Source organism: Coregonus lavaretus (genome assembly GCF_964263955.1).
Source record: "Coregonus lavaretus genome assembly, chromosome: 20".
Lineage (NCBI taxonomy): Eukaryota > Metazoa > Chordata > Actinopteri > Salmoniformes > Salmonidae > Coregonus > Coregonus lavaretus.
Genome location: NC_140007.1, coordinates 28,309,920 through 28,329,112, shown reverse-complemented (window position 1 = coordinate 28,329,112; position 19,193 = coordinate 28,309,920). Strand labels below are relative to the sequence as shown.

At 45.2% G+C, this 19,193-nt stretch overlaps 1 protein-coding gene across 2 annotated transcripts in view; it reads left to right on the top strand.

Annotated features, from left to right (window-relative positions):
* The window catches only part of LOC311148236 (ankyrin repeat and SAM domain-containing protein 1A-like), a gene marked incomplete at its 3' end in the record, with an annotated part of 125,938 nt that overhangs the window by 51,744 nt on the left and 55,001 nt on the right, over positions 1-19,193 (top strand). For both annotated transcript variants that reach the window (XM_084185133.1, XM_084185132.1), the window contains exon 14: positions 4,038-4,558. In XM_084185133.1, coding sequence (XP_084041259.1) covers positions 4,038-4,558 — 521 coding nt within the window. The remainder of the gene's footprint in view (positions 1-4,037; positions 4,559-19,193) is intronic.

The window sequence follows — 19,193 nt, the reverse complement described above, 5'->3', positions numbered from 1 at the left end:
GTGACATCGGCTGCTGTAGGTGTCCTGGAGGGCAGGTAGTTTGCCCCCGGTGATGTGTTGGGCAGACCACACCATCCTCTGGAGAGCCCTGCGGTTACGGGCGGTGCAGTTGCCGTACCAGGCGGTGATACAGCCGGTCAGGATGCCCTCAATTGTGCATCTCTAAAAGTTTGAGGGTTTTAGGTGCCAAGCCAAATTTCTTCAGCCTCCTGAGGTTGAAGAGGCGCTGTTGCACCTTCTTCACCACACTGTCTGCGTGGGTGGACCATTTCAGATCGTCAGTGATGTGTACACCGAGTAACTTGAAGCTTTCCACCTTCTCCACTGCGGTCCCGTCGATGTGGAAAGGGGCGGCGTGCTCCCTCTGCTGTTTCCTGAAGTCCACGATCAGCTCCTTTGTTTTGTTGACGTTGAATGAGAGATTATTTTCCTGGCACCACACTCCCAGGGCCCTCACCTCCTCCCTGTAGGCTGTCTTGTCATTGTTGGTAATCAGGCCTACTACTGTTGTGTGTCTGAAAACTTGATGATTGTGTTGGAGGCGTGCGTGGCCACGCAGTCATGGGTGAACAGGGAGTACAGGAGGGGGCTGAGCACGCACCCTTGTGGGGCCCCATTGTTGAGGATCAGCGAAATGGTGTTGTTTCCTAACTTCACTACCTGGGGGCGGCCCGTCAGGAAGTCCAGGACCCAGTTGCACAGGGCGGGGTTCAGACCCAGAGCTTAATGATGAGCTCCGAGAGTACTATGGTGTTGAATGCTGAGCTATAGTCAATGAACAGCATTCTTACATAGGTATTCCTCTTGTCCAGATGGGATAGGGCAGTGTGCAGTGTGATGGCGATTGCGTTGTCTGTGGATCTATTGGGGCGGTAAGCAAATTGAAGTGGGTCTAGGGTGTCAGGTAAGGTAGAGGTGATATGATCCTTAACTAGCCTCTCAACAATGTCCATTACAAAGTGCTGTCCTTCTCAGTCTCTATTACATTTACATTTACGTCATTTAGCAGAGCGACTTACAAATTGGTGCATTCACCTTATAGCCAGTGGGATAACCACTTTACAAAGTTTTTTATTTTATTTTGGGGGGGGGGGGTAGAATGATTACTTTATCCTATCCCAGGTATTCCTTAAAGAGGTGGGGTTTCAAATGTTTCCGGAAGGTGGTGAGTGACTCCGCTGTCCTGGCGTCGTGAGGGAGCTTGTTCCACCATTGGGGTGCCAGAGCAGCGAACAGTTTTGACTGGGCTGAGCGGGAACTGTGCTTCCGCAGAGGTAGGGGAGCCAGCAGGCCAGAGGTGGATGAACGCAATGCCCTCATTTGGGTGTAGGGACTGATCAGAGCCTGAAGGTACGGAGGTGCCGTTCCCCTCACAGCTCCGTAGGCAAGCACCATGGTCTTGTAGCAGATGCGAGCTTCAACTGGAAGCCAGTGGAGTGTGCGGAGGAGCGGGGTGACGTGAGAGAACTTGGGAAGGTTGAACACCAGACGGGCTGCGGCATTCTGGATGAGTTGTAGGGGTTTAATGGCACAGGCAGGGAGCCCAGCCAACAGCGAGTTGCAGTAATCCAGACGGGAGATGTCAAGTGCCTGGATTAGGACCTGTGCCGCTTCCTGTGTAAGGCAGGGTCGTACTCTCCGAATGTTGTAGAGCATGAACCTACAGGATCGGGTCACCGTCTTGATGTTAGCGGAGAACGACAGGGTGTTGTCCAGGGTCACGCCAAGGCTCTTCGCACTCTGGGAGGAGGACACAACGGAGTTGTCAACCGTGATGGCGAGATCATGGAATGGAATCTCTATCACATATACACACACATACATAAAGGTTCCCCACTAACAAATAACGTCAATTGAATAATTTTTACTTTTCCATTAAGATTGAGGTCAGAATATCAATAGTTTTGTGCCTGTAGTTTTACATTTAATTCTAACACATGACATACAGAGCTAAAAGTGCTCTCCAATCTGAGTACAGAAAAGCAATTTCCCCAGGGGCTGTAAATAAATTGGCCTACATACTGTCTCTCTGTGACATCAATACAGCATTAACTGTAGAATTAACTTGACATCACTTGTAAAACTCGCAGCTCACAAGGCCACCAAATGAAACACACACACACACACACACACACACACACACACACACACACACACACACACACACACACACACACACACACACACACACACACACACACACACACACACGTTCTCTAACCAGTGACCTCATCCCTCCATAAAAGCAGTGTAAATATCCGTATGTCTCTCATTGGGGTTACTGACTGTCTCAAAGTGTTTCCAGCCCCAGTTGAATCATGGTTGTAGTAGACTGGGTCCAGGACGTTCAGGAAAGGGTTAACACACTGGGGGATTGTTGGATTCGCTCATCTCCAGCTGCCAAGGACAGGGTGGCTGTGGTCTCTCCATGTGTTTATACACACACACTGACACACATATCTTTCCAAATTGAGTAGCAGGCAGCTGAGTGTAGATGGGCACAGGGCGTTGGTACTCTGCCTCACTGCATATGGCCTGTAAGCTAAACAGTGCGTATAGCGCATAGTGTACCAGCTCCTAGTTGAACTGTATTTATCACTACCCAGCTGACATACAGGGTGGAGTAACTGTTACTGTTTCCCCTGGACAGATATGCATCTCTAATGGAGCTCTTTTTAGAGTTTAATATATCCTTTTGAGAGCTGTTTGAATGGTATTGGCAACCTTATGTCCTGTTGAGAGAGAGCTTAACTAAAGCTGTTTCTTCAGTAGAATGCTTGGTGTAACTGCAGTCTTTTTGTAGCTGTCCTCTGCTCTGAAGGACAAACTAATACACACAGAATGGGTCACTGCCCCGCAGTGACGTCACTGACACTGGCCCAGTTTCCCTGTCACCAAACACCACGACCCTCTCACCGGGTTGGCAGAGTGGCAATGAGAGCACGCGCACACACACACACATAAACAAAGCAGCACGGCACAGAACATCCCCCCTCCAACACACACACGTTAACCGTGTGTCAGACGCCTAATTATCCGGATTGTGGCTGAGAGAGACTGTTGAGTGGATGGAGTGATCCCAGAGTTTCCATCCTGGAGATGCAGTCAGCGGCTAGTGAGTCGGGACAGGCAGGCAGAGAGCTCACACAGCTACAGCTCTACATAGCTTCGGTTTACACAGCTCCGGCTCAGGGAGAAGTATTAGCAGGGAGGGACAGAGGGGGGAGCTTGCCAGGCAGAAGGGGAACAGAGGCACAACCTGGCTCAACTCTCATCCTGTGGTCGAAAAGCAGGCTTGGGTGTCAGTGTCTCCTTCGAGAGAGAGAGAGAGGGGGAGAGAAAGAGGGCCTGTTTTTGTGAGGGGAAAAGCGTATTGTTTTCAACTGGATCGGCTGTACAGAATCTGTAAGCAGGGATTGTTTTCATGCTGTAGCTCAAGGCGGAGGAAGTAAGTTTCTGTTTGTTCTCGTGTTTCTCTGTCTGTGTCTATATGTGTTTTATAGTGTGTGTGTGTGTGTGCGCGTGTGCACAGTTTGTGCAGTATGCTTGTTGTCTTTATCCTATCGGGTTTCTTCCTTTGCTGATTTCCTGTGGGGATTCCTCAGTGCTGTATCTTTTCTGTGGAACCTGACCTCATACAGGGGCTGCTGCTGGTTAGCTCATAGGGATTGAGACACACACAGAGACAGGCAGGGATGGAGGAGTGAAAAGAAACGGCAGAGCATTTAGTAATGTAACAAACTTCCAAACACCCAGAGAGATGGCTGCAAGCTGGGATTGGAATTCTCTGTCTTCCAGTGCTTCGGACAGCATTCTGTAGGTCCGTCTCTCTCTCCCTCTCTCTCTCTCTCCCTCTCTCTCTCTTTCCCTCTCTCATGCCCATTTGAAAACAATCACTGATCTGTTTCTGGGGCGGTGTTGCTAGATATCTCGTCTCAGTCTCAGTCCGGCCTCCTGCCTGCCCTGACGCACCACTCCCTGCTCCCTCTTCTTTAGTCTCTCCCCCTAACCCTCCTTGTCCCCTCTCTACTCTGCAGATAACTCCCTGCTCGGCCAGGACCTGGTCACAGTACCTGAAGTGTTCACAGGCCTCCTGCACGGATCCTCGCCTGTCTTTGACTGTCGGGAGGAGCCCCTCAGCAGGCTGCCAGGTGGAGTACTGGCACAGTCCAGCCAAGGCCAACAGCCGGCGCCAGCTCCAACGGTACCCACCAAAACAACAGAAACTCCGCCTCTGCCTCCTCCAAACATCAACATGGCTGCCATCCTGACAGACTGTGACCCCAAAGCCATCTATGCCACTGTGTACAAGGGGGTGCCCAGAGACAGAGACAGGGTGAGGGACTTTGGGTCTGGGGCTGTGCCTGCTGGCAGGATGCGTCCCCCTGGGGACCTGAAGCTGGCCCGCAGCCTCTCCAAGTCGGACTCGGACCTGCTGGTATCGCCGCCTAGCGAGGAGGAGGGAGGGCTGGGCAGCCGGAGTGAGTCCGTCTCCAACTGCAGCGCAGCCAAGAAGCGGCTGGAGAAGTCTCCCTCTTTCACCTCTGAATGGGACGAGGTAAGACCCTTGCTTTACTGTTCCGTTGGTCTTATGTTATAATGTGGTTTTCTGTATTCATAGTTTATCCACTCACCTGGGTGAGTTCTCAGGGATGAGTTCTATACCATCGTCATATAGTGTTACAGGTGAAAGTACACTACATGGTCACATTATAGGCCTCCTCATGTAGCTGTTGTCTAGACTAGTAATCAAGGGGTTAAGCTGTACAGTAGAATGACATCATGGAGCGGAGAGACTCAGGAACATTAGGCATGCATGAGTGAGATCCACACACACCCCTCTCTTTAGCCAAGTTTTCTCCCTGTCAGGAAATCATTCATATCTGCAATTTTCTGCCCCTAAACTGTGTAATAACCCTGCTGAAATGAACCCAACCTGGTCTATCACAGTAGTGAGAAGATAATATTCTTAATTTTATATATCAAGCCATTCGAGGGAGAGAGGGAGAGAGAGAGGGAGGGAGAGAGAGAGAGAGGGAGGGAGGGAGGGAGGGAGGGAGGGAGGGAGAGAGAGAGAGAGAGAGAGAGAGGGAGGGAGGGAGGGAGAGAGAGAGGGAGAGAGGGAGGGAGAGAGGGAGGGAGAGAGAGGGAGGGAGAGAGAGAGAGGGAGGGAGAGAGGGAGGGAGAGGGAGGGAGAGAGAGAGAGAGAGGGAGGGAGAGAGGGAGGGAGAGAGGGAGGGAGAGAGAGAGAGAGAGAGGGAGGGAGGGAGGGAGGGAGGGAGGGAGGGAGGGAGAGAGAGAGGGAGGGAGAGAGGGAGGGAGGGAGGGAGAGGGAGAGAGGGAGAGAGAGCTTAAATCATCCCTCCGTTTAGTGATCCGCTATTTTAATGATTTGTCTGCAAACTGGTGGTGTAATGACTCCATTCCCCTATTATGTCTGTGGCAGAATGAGCCATGATGCATTCATTTGTGATGGCAAGCAGAGAGTGTCAGCCAGGGGCTCAAGTAACAGGCTGTCCATAGTGACCAGATCATGTTGCTCTGCTGTAAGTCGGTGTACACAACCCTATACCAACAGGCACTGGGACTCGTGATAACCGGAGAGATGGTTATTTCTCATCTCTGTGGTTAGTATGCAGGTGGCCAGAGCAGAGCCTGCCTGTGTGCCTAACCTTGAGTGTCCTACACAGCAGTATGCTTTTAGATGACTCTCCCTGACCTCTCCAAGAGGGGTGGTGGAGCAGGAGAGAATTGTGTTTTTGTTCCATCAGCCAAAATAATTGATAATCAACCCCGAGTAGAACCATTTGTGTCCCACCTTCACCTCAGCTGAGAGGAATGATAACAAGAGCTAGGCTATGGCTGTATCCAAATTAGCACCTTATTCCCTATATAATGCAATACTTTTGGCCAACGCTCTGTAAAGGCCTAGGGAATAGGGGTGTCATTTCGGACACACAACTCAGACTCAGCCCCAGTAGTATAGTTGTGATACACAAAGGTAGAAAAATGCAATATCCTCCTTTGCATGTTTGGGTATTATTCTATACATTCACTATTATTCTAATGAGCCCCCCCCCCCCCCCCCCCAAACATGACCAAATTTTGTTGGTCCAGACCGCACCAAATCTGTAAGAATCATAGATGTCTGTTTCACAAGTTTGGACATTACAGTAGAGTACAGCAAAGCACAGTAGAGTATAGTTCAGAACACTACAATACAGTAAATTGCTGTACTGTACTCTAGTGTGCTCTACTGTACTATACTCTACTCTATTGTACAGTACTATATTGTACTGACAAACTCTACTTTACTGTACTGTGCTGTCCAAACATGTGAAATAGCAGACGTCTTATGATTGGTTCAGATTTGGACTGACCAAATTTGAACTACTTTTCAACGTCCGTGGACGTCCGGTGTCGGTTGGTGCTCAGTGGGTGAGAGGGCTGGTTACAGTAAATGGAAAAAGAAGGGTCTCATGGGTAGGTGTCAGTAAGAGCCAGGAGAGGTGACATTAACTGGAGAGAGAGAGAAGTGAGACAAGGAGAGGGAGGGGTTGTCCAGACTGTTTTTACACTCTTGCGTTGACCACCATGCAACAAAGAAAACAGTTGTGAGCTGAATATAACAGTATGTCAGTGGAAGGGAGGACAGTAGCAGGTGACACAACTGTGGTTTGTGACTACTGGGTCATTCCACCTCAAAAAGCACAAGAAAGAAGATTGACACCCACCATCTCAGATTGTTCTGAAGTAGTTTCTGTTTTTAGAAACATAAGATTAGCATTCCTGCAACATTTTGTTGAAATATAATTTGATCTCTGAGAAATTAAGCTAATTGATAGCACCCAAATTGGCCATTTCTAATTTATAGGATTTATATAATATTCAATAAATATAGTACCTAACACCCGATTTGGACCAAACTTTGTTTTGAACAATGATTTAGACTTGAGAAATCTAAAGATATGGTCAAACGCCACCCAGGGACACCCCATGCCAATACCACCCCAACAACAAGTATATAGTATCAGTTCTCTATGTCTGACAAGTAGTATGGAGCTGCGGCTCGGAGTATTGTTTGTTCGTCCTATGTAGGCTTAATGTGTAGAAGTAGTATTTGAAGTTGTTTAGGTTTATGTCTCATCCTGATATTATCCGGTTCTGACCACTAGATGGTGCTGCTTTAGCTGATTTTATTGATAATGATTTTTTTAAAGGGATAGTTCACCCAAATTACAAAATGACATTGGTTTACCTTATCCTGTAAGCAATGGACAAGGTCAGACAGCAGCAGTCCAATGCTTTAGTTTTGTTGTCTACTGTTTCAGTTGCTAACCTTTTAGCATTTCTGTCACACATTTAATGCAAGTAGGGCCTCCTGTAGCTCAGTTGGTAGAGCATGGCGCTTGCAACGCCAGGGTTGTGGGTTCGATTCCCACGGGGGGCCAGTATGAAAAATGTATGCACTCACTAACTGTAAGTCGCTCTGGATAAGAGCGTCTGCTAAATGACTAAAATGTAAATGTAAATGTAAAATCTGATGACTGCTGTAGAGAGGAAGTAGAGGGACAGTCAGTGAGTGTGACACGCACCACCACTCAGGGAACTGAACCACAGATCATTATCTCGATTGCCTGTTTATTTGAGCCTTTGACGCCTCCCCTCAACACACTCACCTATTTTATAGCTACAAAAGGCTATTAAATTCAATTCAAAGGGAATTTATTTATTTATATACAATTTATTGGCATGGGAAACATGTTTGTATTGTCAAAGCAAGTGGAATAGGAAATAAACAATCAAATTAACAGCAAACAGTTTCAAAAGAATAGAGACATTTAAGATGTTATATTACTGGCTATGTACAGTGTTGTAATAATGTGCAAATAGTTGAAGTACTCTGTGGTATTTCATCTAATACTCGGTACCGGTACCCCCTGTATATAGCCTCGCTATTGTTATTTTTACTGCTGCTCTTTAATTATTTGTTACTTTTATTTCGTATTATTTTAAATTGTTATTTTTTTGTTATTTTTGGGGGGGTTTTCTTTCTTAAAACTGCATTGTTGGTTAAGGGCTTGTAAGTAAGCATTTCACTGTAAGGTCTACACCTGTTGTATTTGGCGCATGTGACAAATACAATTTGATTTGATTTAATAAATATGGGAGTTAAGTCAAAGCTTTCCTTAATTTTGGGTCAGTCACGGTGGTCGGGTATTCTGCCACTGTGTACTCTCTGTTTAGGGCCAAATAGCATTCCAGTTTGCTTAGTTAAGTAATTATCTTTCAGTTTTCTCATGATTGGTTGGGTCTAATTGTGTTGCTGTCCTGGGGCTCTGTGGGGTCTGTTTGTGTTTGTGAACATAGGACCAGCTTGCTGAGGGAACTCTTCTCTAGGTTAATCTTTCTGTAGGTGATGGCTTTGTTATGGAAGGTTTGGGAATCGCAAATCTTTTATGTGGTTGTCTTTTCTGGATTTTGATCATTAGCGAGTATCGTCCCAATTCTGCTCAATTTGGTGTTTCTCCCATTTTGTGAATTCTTGGTTGGTGAGCGGACCCCAGACCTCACAACTGTAGAGGGCAATGGGTTATATAATTGATTCAAGTTTTTGTAGCCAGATCCTAATTGGGATGTCGGATTTTCTGTTCCTTTTGATGGCGTAGGCCCTTCTTACCTTGTCTCTCATTCACAGCTTTGTGGAAGTTACCTGTGGCGCTGATGTTTAGGCCGAGGTAGGTATAGTTTTTTGTGTTCTCTAGGGCAACGGTGTCTAGATGGAATTTCTATTTGTGGTCCTGGCAACTGGACCTTTTTTGGAACACCATTAATTTTGAATTACTGAGATTCACTATCAGGGCCCAGGTCTGACAGAATCTGTGCAGAAGATCTAGGTGCTGCTGTAGGCCCTCCTTGTTTGGAGACCGAAGCACCAGATCATCAGCAAACAGTAGACATTTTACTTCAGATTCTAGTAGGGTGAGGCTGGGTGTCCGCAGACTGTTCTAGTGCCCTCGCCAATTTGTTGATAGATACTGTATGTTGAAGAGGCTGGTGCTCAAGCTGCATCCCTGTCTCACCCCACGACACTGAGGAAAGAAATCTGTGTTTTTTGCCAATTTTAACCGCACACTTGTTATTTGTGTACATGGATTTTACAGCACGACTTTCCATCAGTGTATATAGCAGATCCTCATGCCAAATTGAGTCAAGCTTTTTTGAAATCAACAAAGCATGAGAATACTTTATTTTTATTTTTTGGGTTTGTTTATTTGTCAATTAGGGTGATAATGATAATGCAGAGGATTTTCCCAAGGTTGCTGTTGACGCATATCCCACGGTAGTTATTGGGGTTAAATTTGTCTCCACTTTTGTGGATTTGGGTGATCAGTCCTTGGTTCCAAATATTGGGGAAGATGCCAGAGCTGAGGATGATGTTAAAGAGTTTAAGTATAGCCAATTGGAATTTGGTCTGTATATTTTATTTCATTTAGGATACCATCAACAACACAGACCTTTTTGAGTTGGAGGGTTTGTATTTTGTCCTGTAGTTCATTCAATGTAATTGGAGAATCCAGTGGGTTCTGGTAGTCTTTTAATAGCTGATTCTAAGATTTCTGATTGATCATGTATACAGTTGAAGTCGGAAGTTTACATACACTTAGGTTGGAGTCATTAAAACTCGTTTTTCAACCACTCCACAAATTTCTTGTTAACAAACTATAGTTTTGGCAAGTCGGTTAGGACATCTACTTTGTGCATGACACAAGTAATTTTTCCAACAATTGTTTACAGACAGATTATTTCACTTATAATTCACTGTATCACAATTCCAGTGGGTCAGAAGTTTACAAACACTAAGTTCACTGTGCCTTTAAACAGCTTGGAAAATTCCAGAAAATGATGTCATGGCTTTAGAAGCTTCTGATAGGCTAATTGACATCATTTGAGTCAATTGGAGGTGTACCTGTGGATGTATTTCAAGGCCTACCTTCAAACTCAGTGCCTCTTTGCGTGACATCATGGGAAAATCTAAAGAAATCAGCCAAAAAATTGTAGACCTCCACAAGTCTGGTTCATCCAAACGCCTGAAGGTACCACGTTCATCTGTACAAACAATAGCACGCAAGTATAAACACAATGGGACCATGCAGCCGTCATACCGCTCAGAAAGGAGACGCGTTCTGTCTCCTAGAGATGTACTTTGGTGCGAAAAGTGCAAATCAATCCCAGAACAACAGCAAAGGACCTTGTGAAGATGCTTGGGTGAACAGGTACATAAGTATCTATATCCACAGTAAAACGAGTCCTATATCGACATAACCTGAAAGGCCGCTCAGCAAGGAAGAAGCCACTGCTCCAAAACCGCCATAAAAAAGCCATGGGGACAGAGATTGTACTTTTTGGAGAAATGTCCTCTTGTCTGATGAAACAAAAACAGAACTGTTTGCCCATAATGACCATCGTTATGTTTGGAGGAAAAAGCTGGTGGCTTTCAAGCCGAAGAACACCATCCCAACCGTGAAGCACGGGGGTGGCAGCATCATGCTATGGGGGTGCATTGCTGCAGGAGGGACTGGTGCAATTCACAAAATAGATGGCATCATGAGGAAGGAAAATTCTGTGGATATATTGAAGCAATATCTCAAGACATCAGTCAGGAAGTTAAAGCTTGGTCGCGAATGGGTCTTCCAAATGGACAATGACCCCAAGCATACTTCCAAAGTTGTGGCAAAATGGCTTAAGGACAACAAAGTCAAGGTATTGGAGTGGCCATCACAAAGCCCTGACCTCAATCCTATAGAATAGTTGTGGGCAGAACTGAAAAGGCGTGTGCGAGCAAGGAGGCCTACAAACCGGACCCAGTTACACCAGCTCTGTCAGGAGGAGTGGGCCAAAATTCACCCAACTTATTATGGGAAGCTTGTGGAAGGCTACCCGAAAGGTTTGACCCAAGTTAAACAATTTATCATTCTCTCTACTATTATTCGGACATTTCACATTCTTAAAATAAAGTGGTGATCCTAACTGACCTAAGACAGGACATTTTTACTAGGATTAAATGTCAGGAATTGTGAAAAACTGAGTTTAAATGTATTTGGCTAAGGTGTATGTAAACTTCCGACTTCAACTGTATGTTTTTGCTGTTTGTTCTTTGTTATATGGCGAAAAAGATTAGAGAAGTGGGTTATCCATACATCTCCATTTTGGATAGATAGCTCTTCGTGTTTGTTTAGTGTGTTCCAGTTTTCCCAGAAATTGTTAGATTCTATGGATTCTTCAATTACACTGAGCTGGTTTCTGACATGCTGTGCCTTCTTTTTCCTTAGTGTATTTTTGTACTGTTTTAGTATTTCACCATAGTGAAGGCGTAGGCTCAGGTCTCTGTGTTTTTAGTTGGACAGGTTTCTCAATTTATTTCTTAGGTTTTTGCATTCTTCATCAAACCATTGTCATTGTTGTTAATTTTCTTAGGTTGTCTGCTTGAAATGTTTTGATTTGATAGGGAAGCTGAATGGTCAAATATACTGTTTAGGCTTTTACTGACAAGTTTACACCTTCACTATTGCAGTGATACGTTTTGTCCCGGAAGTTGTGTAAAAGGGATTTAATTTGTTGTTGCCCCCAAAAAAAGTATTCGATTTCTACACTACTTTCCTTCTATATATAGCATGTCTTTAATAGTATGCTTGGATGTCTCATCATTCAGTATTGCTCTGTTCAAGTAGACTGTGATTTTGCTGTGGGGGGGTCTGCTGTGTTGGCTATTACACTTTCAAATGTGAAACCAAGATGGCGTAGCAGTGCGGTCGCTTTTATTCATTGTCCCTGTGTAAATATCCCGTTTCTTGTTTTTTTGTCTATTTTGTATATATTTCTCAATTTTTACTTTTCATTCTTTAACTAAATATACTTTCCTGCAACCCGCCTCACCCAACGTGGAAAGGATTCTACTATTTCTTTATAACTTTCATCAAGAACCGTAAGCTGAAAATAGTGGCTACCTGTTTTTAGTCACCGTTAGCGTCTTCACCACTGTCCGTGGCCTACACTATCCACCAGCCAGGTCTAGCTCTAGCCTGGACAATTCGTCGGCCAGTCTGCACAGCGTGCTATCGACCCAGCGTGCTATCGACCCAGAACTTATTGGACTTTCTGCCGGAATCACTGGACCCTAGCGCCGGATCATCGCAACCAGCTAGCTAGCTGCAACCTGTTGTTGGCTGATTACCATTGCCCTATAGCAAGCACCAGTTAGCCTTGAGCTAGCCTCAGGCCCATCTCCCGGCTATCTACCTCTCTGTCAACCGGACGGGACCTCCTAGTGTTGACACTGAGCCCCGCCGATCCAACACGACTGGTCTGCCGACGAAATATTCTGATGTGGTTTCAACAGGCTTCCCGTTGCGACGACCACGAAGATCCATCTGCCAGCCCCGGCCCGCTAGCACACGCAAACTACAACTGTGCTCCCTGCTAGCTGTGCTGAAGCACCAATTTGAACTGCTCTCGGACTCACATATTGCTGTTCACTGGACCATATGATCACTCAGCTGCACAGCTGATGCCTGCTGGACTGTTCCTTTACACGGTACCCTGTCCTGTTTATTCTGTTTAGCCTTAGCCCAAACGTTATCGCTATTTCCAGTTGTTGTCTTAGCTCTCTCTAATAACACCTGTGACTGCTTTATGCCTCTCTCCCATGTCAATTATGCATTGCCTATTGCTGTCTGGGTTAGTTATTATTATACAATTTCACTGTAGAACCCCTAGTCCCTCTCAAACTGCCTCAAATAGTTCCTTTGTTCCACCCCCCATACATGCCGAGACCGGCTCAATCGGCTCAATCGGTGCCTCCAGTGACGCTATCTCTTTCATTGTTACCCAACACTTAGGGTTACCTGAACTGTACTCATATCCTTCCATATCCTTTTCTGTACATAATGCCCTGAATCTTTCCTACAACGCCCGGAGAACTGCCCCCTTTATTCTATGTACCCAACGCACTAGAAGACCAGTTCTTAAAGCCTTTAGTCGTATCCTTATTCTAGTCCTCCTCTGTTCCTCTGGTGATGTAGAGGCTAACCCAGGCCCTGCAGCCCCCAGTATCACTCCTACTCCCCAGGAGCTATCATTTGTTGACTTCTGTAACTGTAAAAGTATTGGTTTTCTGCACATAAATATCAGAAGCCTCCTTCCTAAGTTTGAGTTATTCACTGCGTTAGCACACTCCGCCAACCCTGATGTTCTAGCAGTGTCTGAATCCTGGCTTAGGAAGGCCACCAAAAATTCTGAAATTTCCATCCCCAACTATAACATTTTCCGTCTAGATAGAACTGCCAAAGGGGGTGGAGTTGCAATCTACTGTAGAGATAGCCTGCAGAGCTCTATCATACTATCCAGGTCTGTGCCCAAACAGTTTGAGCTTCTACTTCTAAAAATCCACCTTTCCAGAAATAAATCTCTCACTGTTGCCGCTTGCTACAGACCCCCCTCAGCCCCCAGCTGTGCCCTGGACACCATATGTGAATTGATTGCCCCCCATCTATCCTCAGAGTTCGTACTGCTTGGTGACCTAAATTGGGATATGCTTAACACCCCGGCCATCCTACAATCTAAACTAGATGCCCTCAATCTCACACAAATTATCAACAAACCTACCAGGTACAACCCTAAATCCGTAAACATGGGTACCCTCATAGATATCATCCTGACTAACTTACCCTCTAAATACACCTCCGCTGTCTTCAACCAGGATCTCAGCGATCACTGCCTTATTGCCTGCGTCCGTAATGGGTCCGCGGTCAAACGACCACCCCTCATCACTGTCAAACGCTCCCAAAAACACTTCAGCGAGCAGGCCTTCCTAATTGACCTGGCCCAGGTATCCTGGATGGATATAGATCTCATTCCGTCAGTAGAGGATGCCTGGTTGTTCTTTAAAAGTAATTTCCTCTCAATCTTAAATAAACATGCCCCATTCAAAAAATACAGAACTAAGAACAGATATAGCCCCTGGTTCTCCTCAGACTTGACTGCCCTTGACCAGCACAAAAACATCCTGTGGCGTACTGCATTAGCATCAAATAGCCCCCGCGATATGCAACTTTTCAGGGAAGTTAGGAACCAATATACACAAGCAGTTAGGAAAGCAAAGGCTAACTTTTTCAAACAGAAATTTGCATCCTGTAGCACTAACTCCAAAAAGTTTTGGGACACTGTAAAGTCCATGGAAAATAAGAGCACTTCCTCCCAGCTGCCCACTGCACTGAGGCTAGGAAACACTATCACCACCGATAAATCTACAATAATCGAGAATTTCAACAAGCATTTTGCTACGGCTGGCCATGCTTTCCACCTGGCTACCACTACCCTGGCCACCAGCTCTGCACCCTCCGCTGCAACTTGCCCATGCCCCCCCCCCCCCGCTTCTCCTTCACACAAATCCAGACAGCTGATGTTCTGAAAGAGCTGCAAAATCTGGACCCCTACAAATCATCTGGGCTAGACAATCTGGACCCTTTCTTTCTAAAACTAGCCGCCGAAATTGTCGCAACCCCTATTACTAGCCTGTTCAACCTCTCTTTCGTAACGTCTGAGATCCCCAGAGATTGGAAAGCTGCCGCGGTCATCCCCCTCTTCAAAGGGGGTGACACTCTAGATCCAAACTGTTACAGACCCATATCCATCCTGCCCTGCCTTTCAAAAGTTTTTGAAAGCCAAGTCAACAAACAGATCACCGACCATTTCGAATCCCACCGTACCTTCTCCGCTATGCAATCCGGTTTCCGAGCTGGTCATGGGTGCACTTCAGCCACGCTCAAGGTCCTAAACGATATTATAACCGCGATCGATAATAGACAGTACTGTGCAGCCGTTTTCATTGACCTGGCCAAGGCTTTCGACTCTGTCAACCACCGCATTCTTATTGGCAGACTAAATAGCCTTGGTTTCTCAAATGACTGCCTCGCCTGGTTCACCAACTACTTCTCAGATAGAGTTCAATGTGTCAAATCGGAGGGCCTGTTGTCTGGACCTATGGCAGTCTCTATGGGGGTGCCACAGGGTTCAATTCTTGGGCCGACTCTTTTCTCTGTGTATATCAATGACGTCGCTCTTGCTGCTGGTGACTCTCAGATCCACCTCTACGCAGACGACACCATTTTGTATACATCTGGCCCTTCATTGGACACTGTGTTAACAAACCTCCAAACGAGCTTCAATGCCATACAACACTCCTTCAGTAGCCTCCAACTGCTCTTAAACACTAGTAAAACTAAATGCATGCTCTTCAACCGAACGCTGCTTGCACCCGCCCACCCGACTAGAATCACTACTCTCGACGGGTCTGACCTAGAGTATGTGGACAACTACAAATATCTAGGTGTCTGGTTAGACTGTAAACTCTCCTTCCAGACTCACATTAAGAATCTCCAATCCAAAGTTAAATCTAGAATCGGTTTCCTATTTCGCAACAAAGCCTCCTTCACTCATGCTGCCAAACATGCCCTCGTAAAACTGACTATCCTACCGATCCCTGACTTCGGCGATGTCATTTACAAAATAGCCTCCAACACTCTACTCAGCAAATTGGATGTAGTCTATCACAGTGCCATCCGTTTTGTCTCCAAAGCCCCATATAATACCCACCACTGTGACCTGTACGCTCTGGTTGGCTGGTCCTCACTACATATTCGTCGCCAAACCCACTGGCTCCAGGCCATCTATAAATCACTGCTAGGCAAATCCCCGCCTTATCTTAGCTCATTGGTCACCATAGCAACACCCACCCGTAGTCTGCGCTCCAGCAGGTATATCTCACTGGTCATCCCCAAAGCCAACACCTCCTTTGGCCGCAATTCCTTCCAGTTCTCTGCTGCCAATGACTGGAACAAATTGCAAAAATCTCTGAAGCTGGAGACACTTATCTCCCTCACTAACTTTAAGCATCAGTTGTCAGAGCACCTTACCGATCACTGCACCTGTACACAGCCCATCTGAAATTAGCCCGCCCAACTACCTCATCCCTATATTGTTATTTATTTTGCTCATTTGTACCCCAGTATCTCTATTTGCACATAATCTCTTGCACAGCTATCATTCCAGTGTTAATACTAATTGTAATTATTTTGCACTATAGCCTATTTATTGCCTTACCTCCATAACTTGCTACATTTGCACACACTGTATATATATGTATTTCTGTTGTATTTTTGACTTTGTTTTGTTTTACCCCATATGTAACTCTGTGTTGTTGTTTTTATCGCACTGCTTTGCTTTATCTTGGCCAGGTCGCAGTTGTAAATGAGAACTTGTTCTCAACTGGTTTACCTGGTTAAATAAAGGTGAAATAAAATAAATAAAAATAAACACTGACAATGAGAGAGAGAGGAGGGGGAGATAAATTGAAGAGAACAGACTGTTTCACTTTCTAATCGAGACTCCAGTCATAACATTCTGTTTGTACAACTGTAAGACATACTAAACTTATTAAATTACTTTCGTGAAGCTACTGTTTAAATGTTATTCTGTGAATTTCATGAATACGTCTGTGTCACAGCTGTCTTCAAGGTCATTCAGCGTTCACCCTCTAAATATATGCATTGTTTTCCAATATCAATTACTTCAAATCAAAAACAGTCCATTAGAAGTTGCACAGAATTAACTTTGTCCCATTACCTCAAAGTGCTCTGTCATTCCAGTCCCCTCCTGCAGGCACAGTGTTATTGTTATCAGTGTGGTTCTTCTCTCTGTTGTAGAGCAGTCAGTCCCAAGTGGGTAATGGGGTCACCAGATTGGAACAGCTTGCCTGCTTGAATCTTTAATTCCCCTGCTGAAACTTTCAGCAATATGAGACTACTTTATACCCTCCTGATGATACTGTAGCTACTGGGATTAGCCTACATTATGAGTGACACAGGAGTCAGATCCGACTCTGTACGCTGTAATCACCCACAGCTTGATTTAACACCTCACCTCATGAAATCCTGGAGCTGGGAGATGTGATTCGGCCTTTCCTAGAGGCTGCTTGTGGATAAAGTCATGATGAAGCTGGGTGGTGATAGGAGGAGGGGACACCACACCACAGCAGCTCCCTACTGATCAGAGCAGCACCAGCGATAATCCTGCAGATATTCTTTCCTGGTCTACAGTTAGTTATGCAGATCTCCTGAATTGACTGAGCTTAATAAGAATGTCATGTTGCCAACCACAACGAAAGGTAAGGCAAGGATGTAATGTAATATGAAAAGTTTATGTACATGTTGTGTAAATTGAAATGTCGTTGCACTGCCTCTCCTTAAATGTTTGTCAATGAGAATAGCCTCAATGGATCTGGTTGCATAATGTAGGAGATGAGACTGAGCAGCAAAGGAAAGCAGAAGGTTCTTCGCTTGGAGACTAGTGTTCCCTTGCCTGTTGCAGGATCTAGTCACAGAGCAGATGGAATTGTGTTCCTGTGTGATGGACCTTCTGTTGAATTCAGGGTAGTGGCCTCATTTAGGTACTGCGACCTCTTGAGTGCCCTGACCTGTTTTGAGTACTTGTACCTCCTATGAGTAGTGGCAGGATTGCTTCATAATTGAAAGTTTAAAAGACAATCTCTTTTTTTCTTCACATACCTTTCATGTCAAGGTTTGACGGTTACCAGAGATCTCAGTTCCTACAACACCCATTATTGCCTCCTTGTCTGTGTATTCACAGGCTCCCTGTCAATCTCTGTCACCCCCTCAGCCTGCAGGCTGTCAGCTGGTCAGGTAGGATCACTTATTGCGGTATAGCAGCCCGGAGAGTTGAAAGTTTGCTCAACAACCCAGCCAAGGTGAACGCTAATGCAGAAACCCTGAGCTGCAGTGTTCAAGATAACAGCCGAACGTTGCCTTTCAACACATCACTCGGATTAGCATGTAGCCTATCCGTGATGTGTGAGAGAGAGTACAGTATGCAAGTTCTTTCCTTTGGCAAGAAAAAGTTCATTTTCTGAATTATTTTATGTCCTTGTCTTCATGACTATTCATAGTTTTTTTTTAAAAGTCTATTGAATAGTTAATATATTTTTCTTTCATTAGGAGTAGGTGGACTGTCACTAGGGCAGTGATGCTCTGTCACCCAGGAGGGGTTGCCCTGGGTTACAGTATACATTTTACATTTTAGTCATTTAGCAGACGCTCTTATCCAGAGCGACTTACCTGACTCATCACCAAATGGACAGTTTTCTTAAAGGTACAATGCAGCCATTTTTATCTCAATATCAAATATTTTCTGGGTAACAATTAAGTACCTTACTGTGATTGTTTTCAATTAAAATGGCCAAAAATAAACAAATAGCTTCTTAGCAAAGATACACTCTCTGGAAGTGGTCTGAGTGGGGAGGGGAAAACTAGCTGTTATTGGCAGAGGTTTGGAACCCTTTTTCTTATTGGTCTATTAACTTGTTAACTGCCTGGTGATGTCATCAGGCAGGCCAAAACTCCATCCCCCAAAACAGGCTGAAATATCAGGCGGTCTTTTCAAACAGCTCTTACACAGGAAAATCACATGTTTTACTGCACTGGGCCTTTAAGAAGTAGACATACATTAAAATGTGACAAAAAAATAAGATTTTTTTTCATTGAAATAGAAAAATATGCAAAAGCCTGCAGTACTCTTCAACCTATTGTGGTCCCAGAGGAGCTAGGTTAATATTAATGAGCTCTGTATCCCAGAGTTCCTTGCTCTGGAGCAGTGAAGCTCACTGAACCTCTGTTCTCACACTATTTTCAAGAAAACCTCAAGTACTCTGTCTGTAATGTTTATAAGAAATGAAAGCAATATTAAGCAAAAATATGATTGTTTTATAACTTTCCCCGTCCTTTGTTTTAGATTTTTATAAGCCTGCGAATATCCTCTATAAATAGGGCAGTTTTGAAAGTGTAGCCCTCTTTTAGCTGTCTCTCCCTCCCTACTGTTGCTCTGAGGAGCAGCCAGCCTGGCTGCGGGCGGCCATCTTGCTGGTCACGGCTGGCTGCTCTGGAACACTCTACTGAGCTGTGTGACAACGTGTGGACGAGGGGGTCCCAGGACACCAAAAAAAGCTATTTCATTGTGTGTCTGGGTCTGCTAACTCCTCCTTTTCTCACACCCTCTTCTCTTCTCTTTACACACACAGCCTGCCTCTACTTTCCAGACGAGGAGATTTGACTTGCATGAGG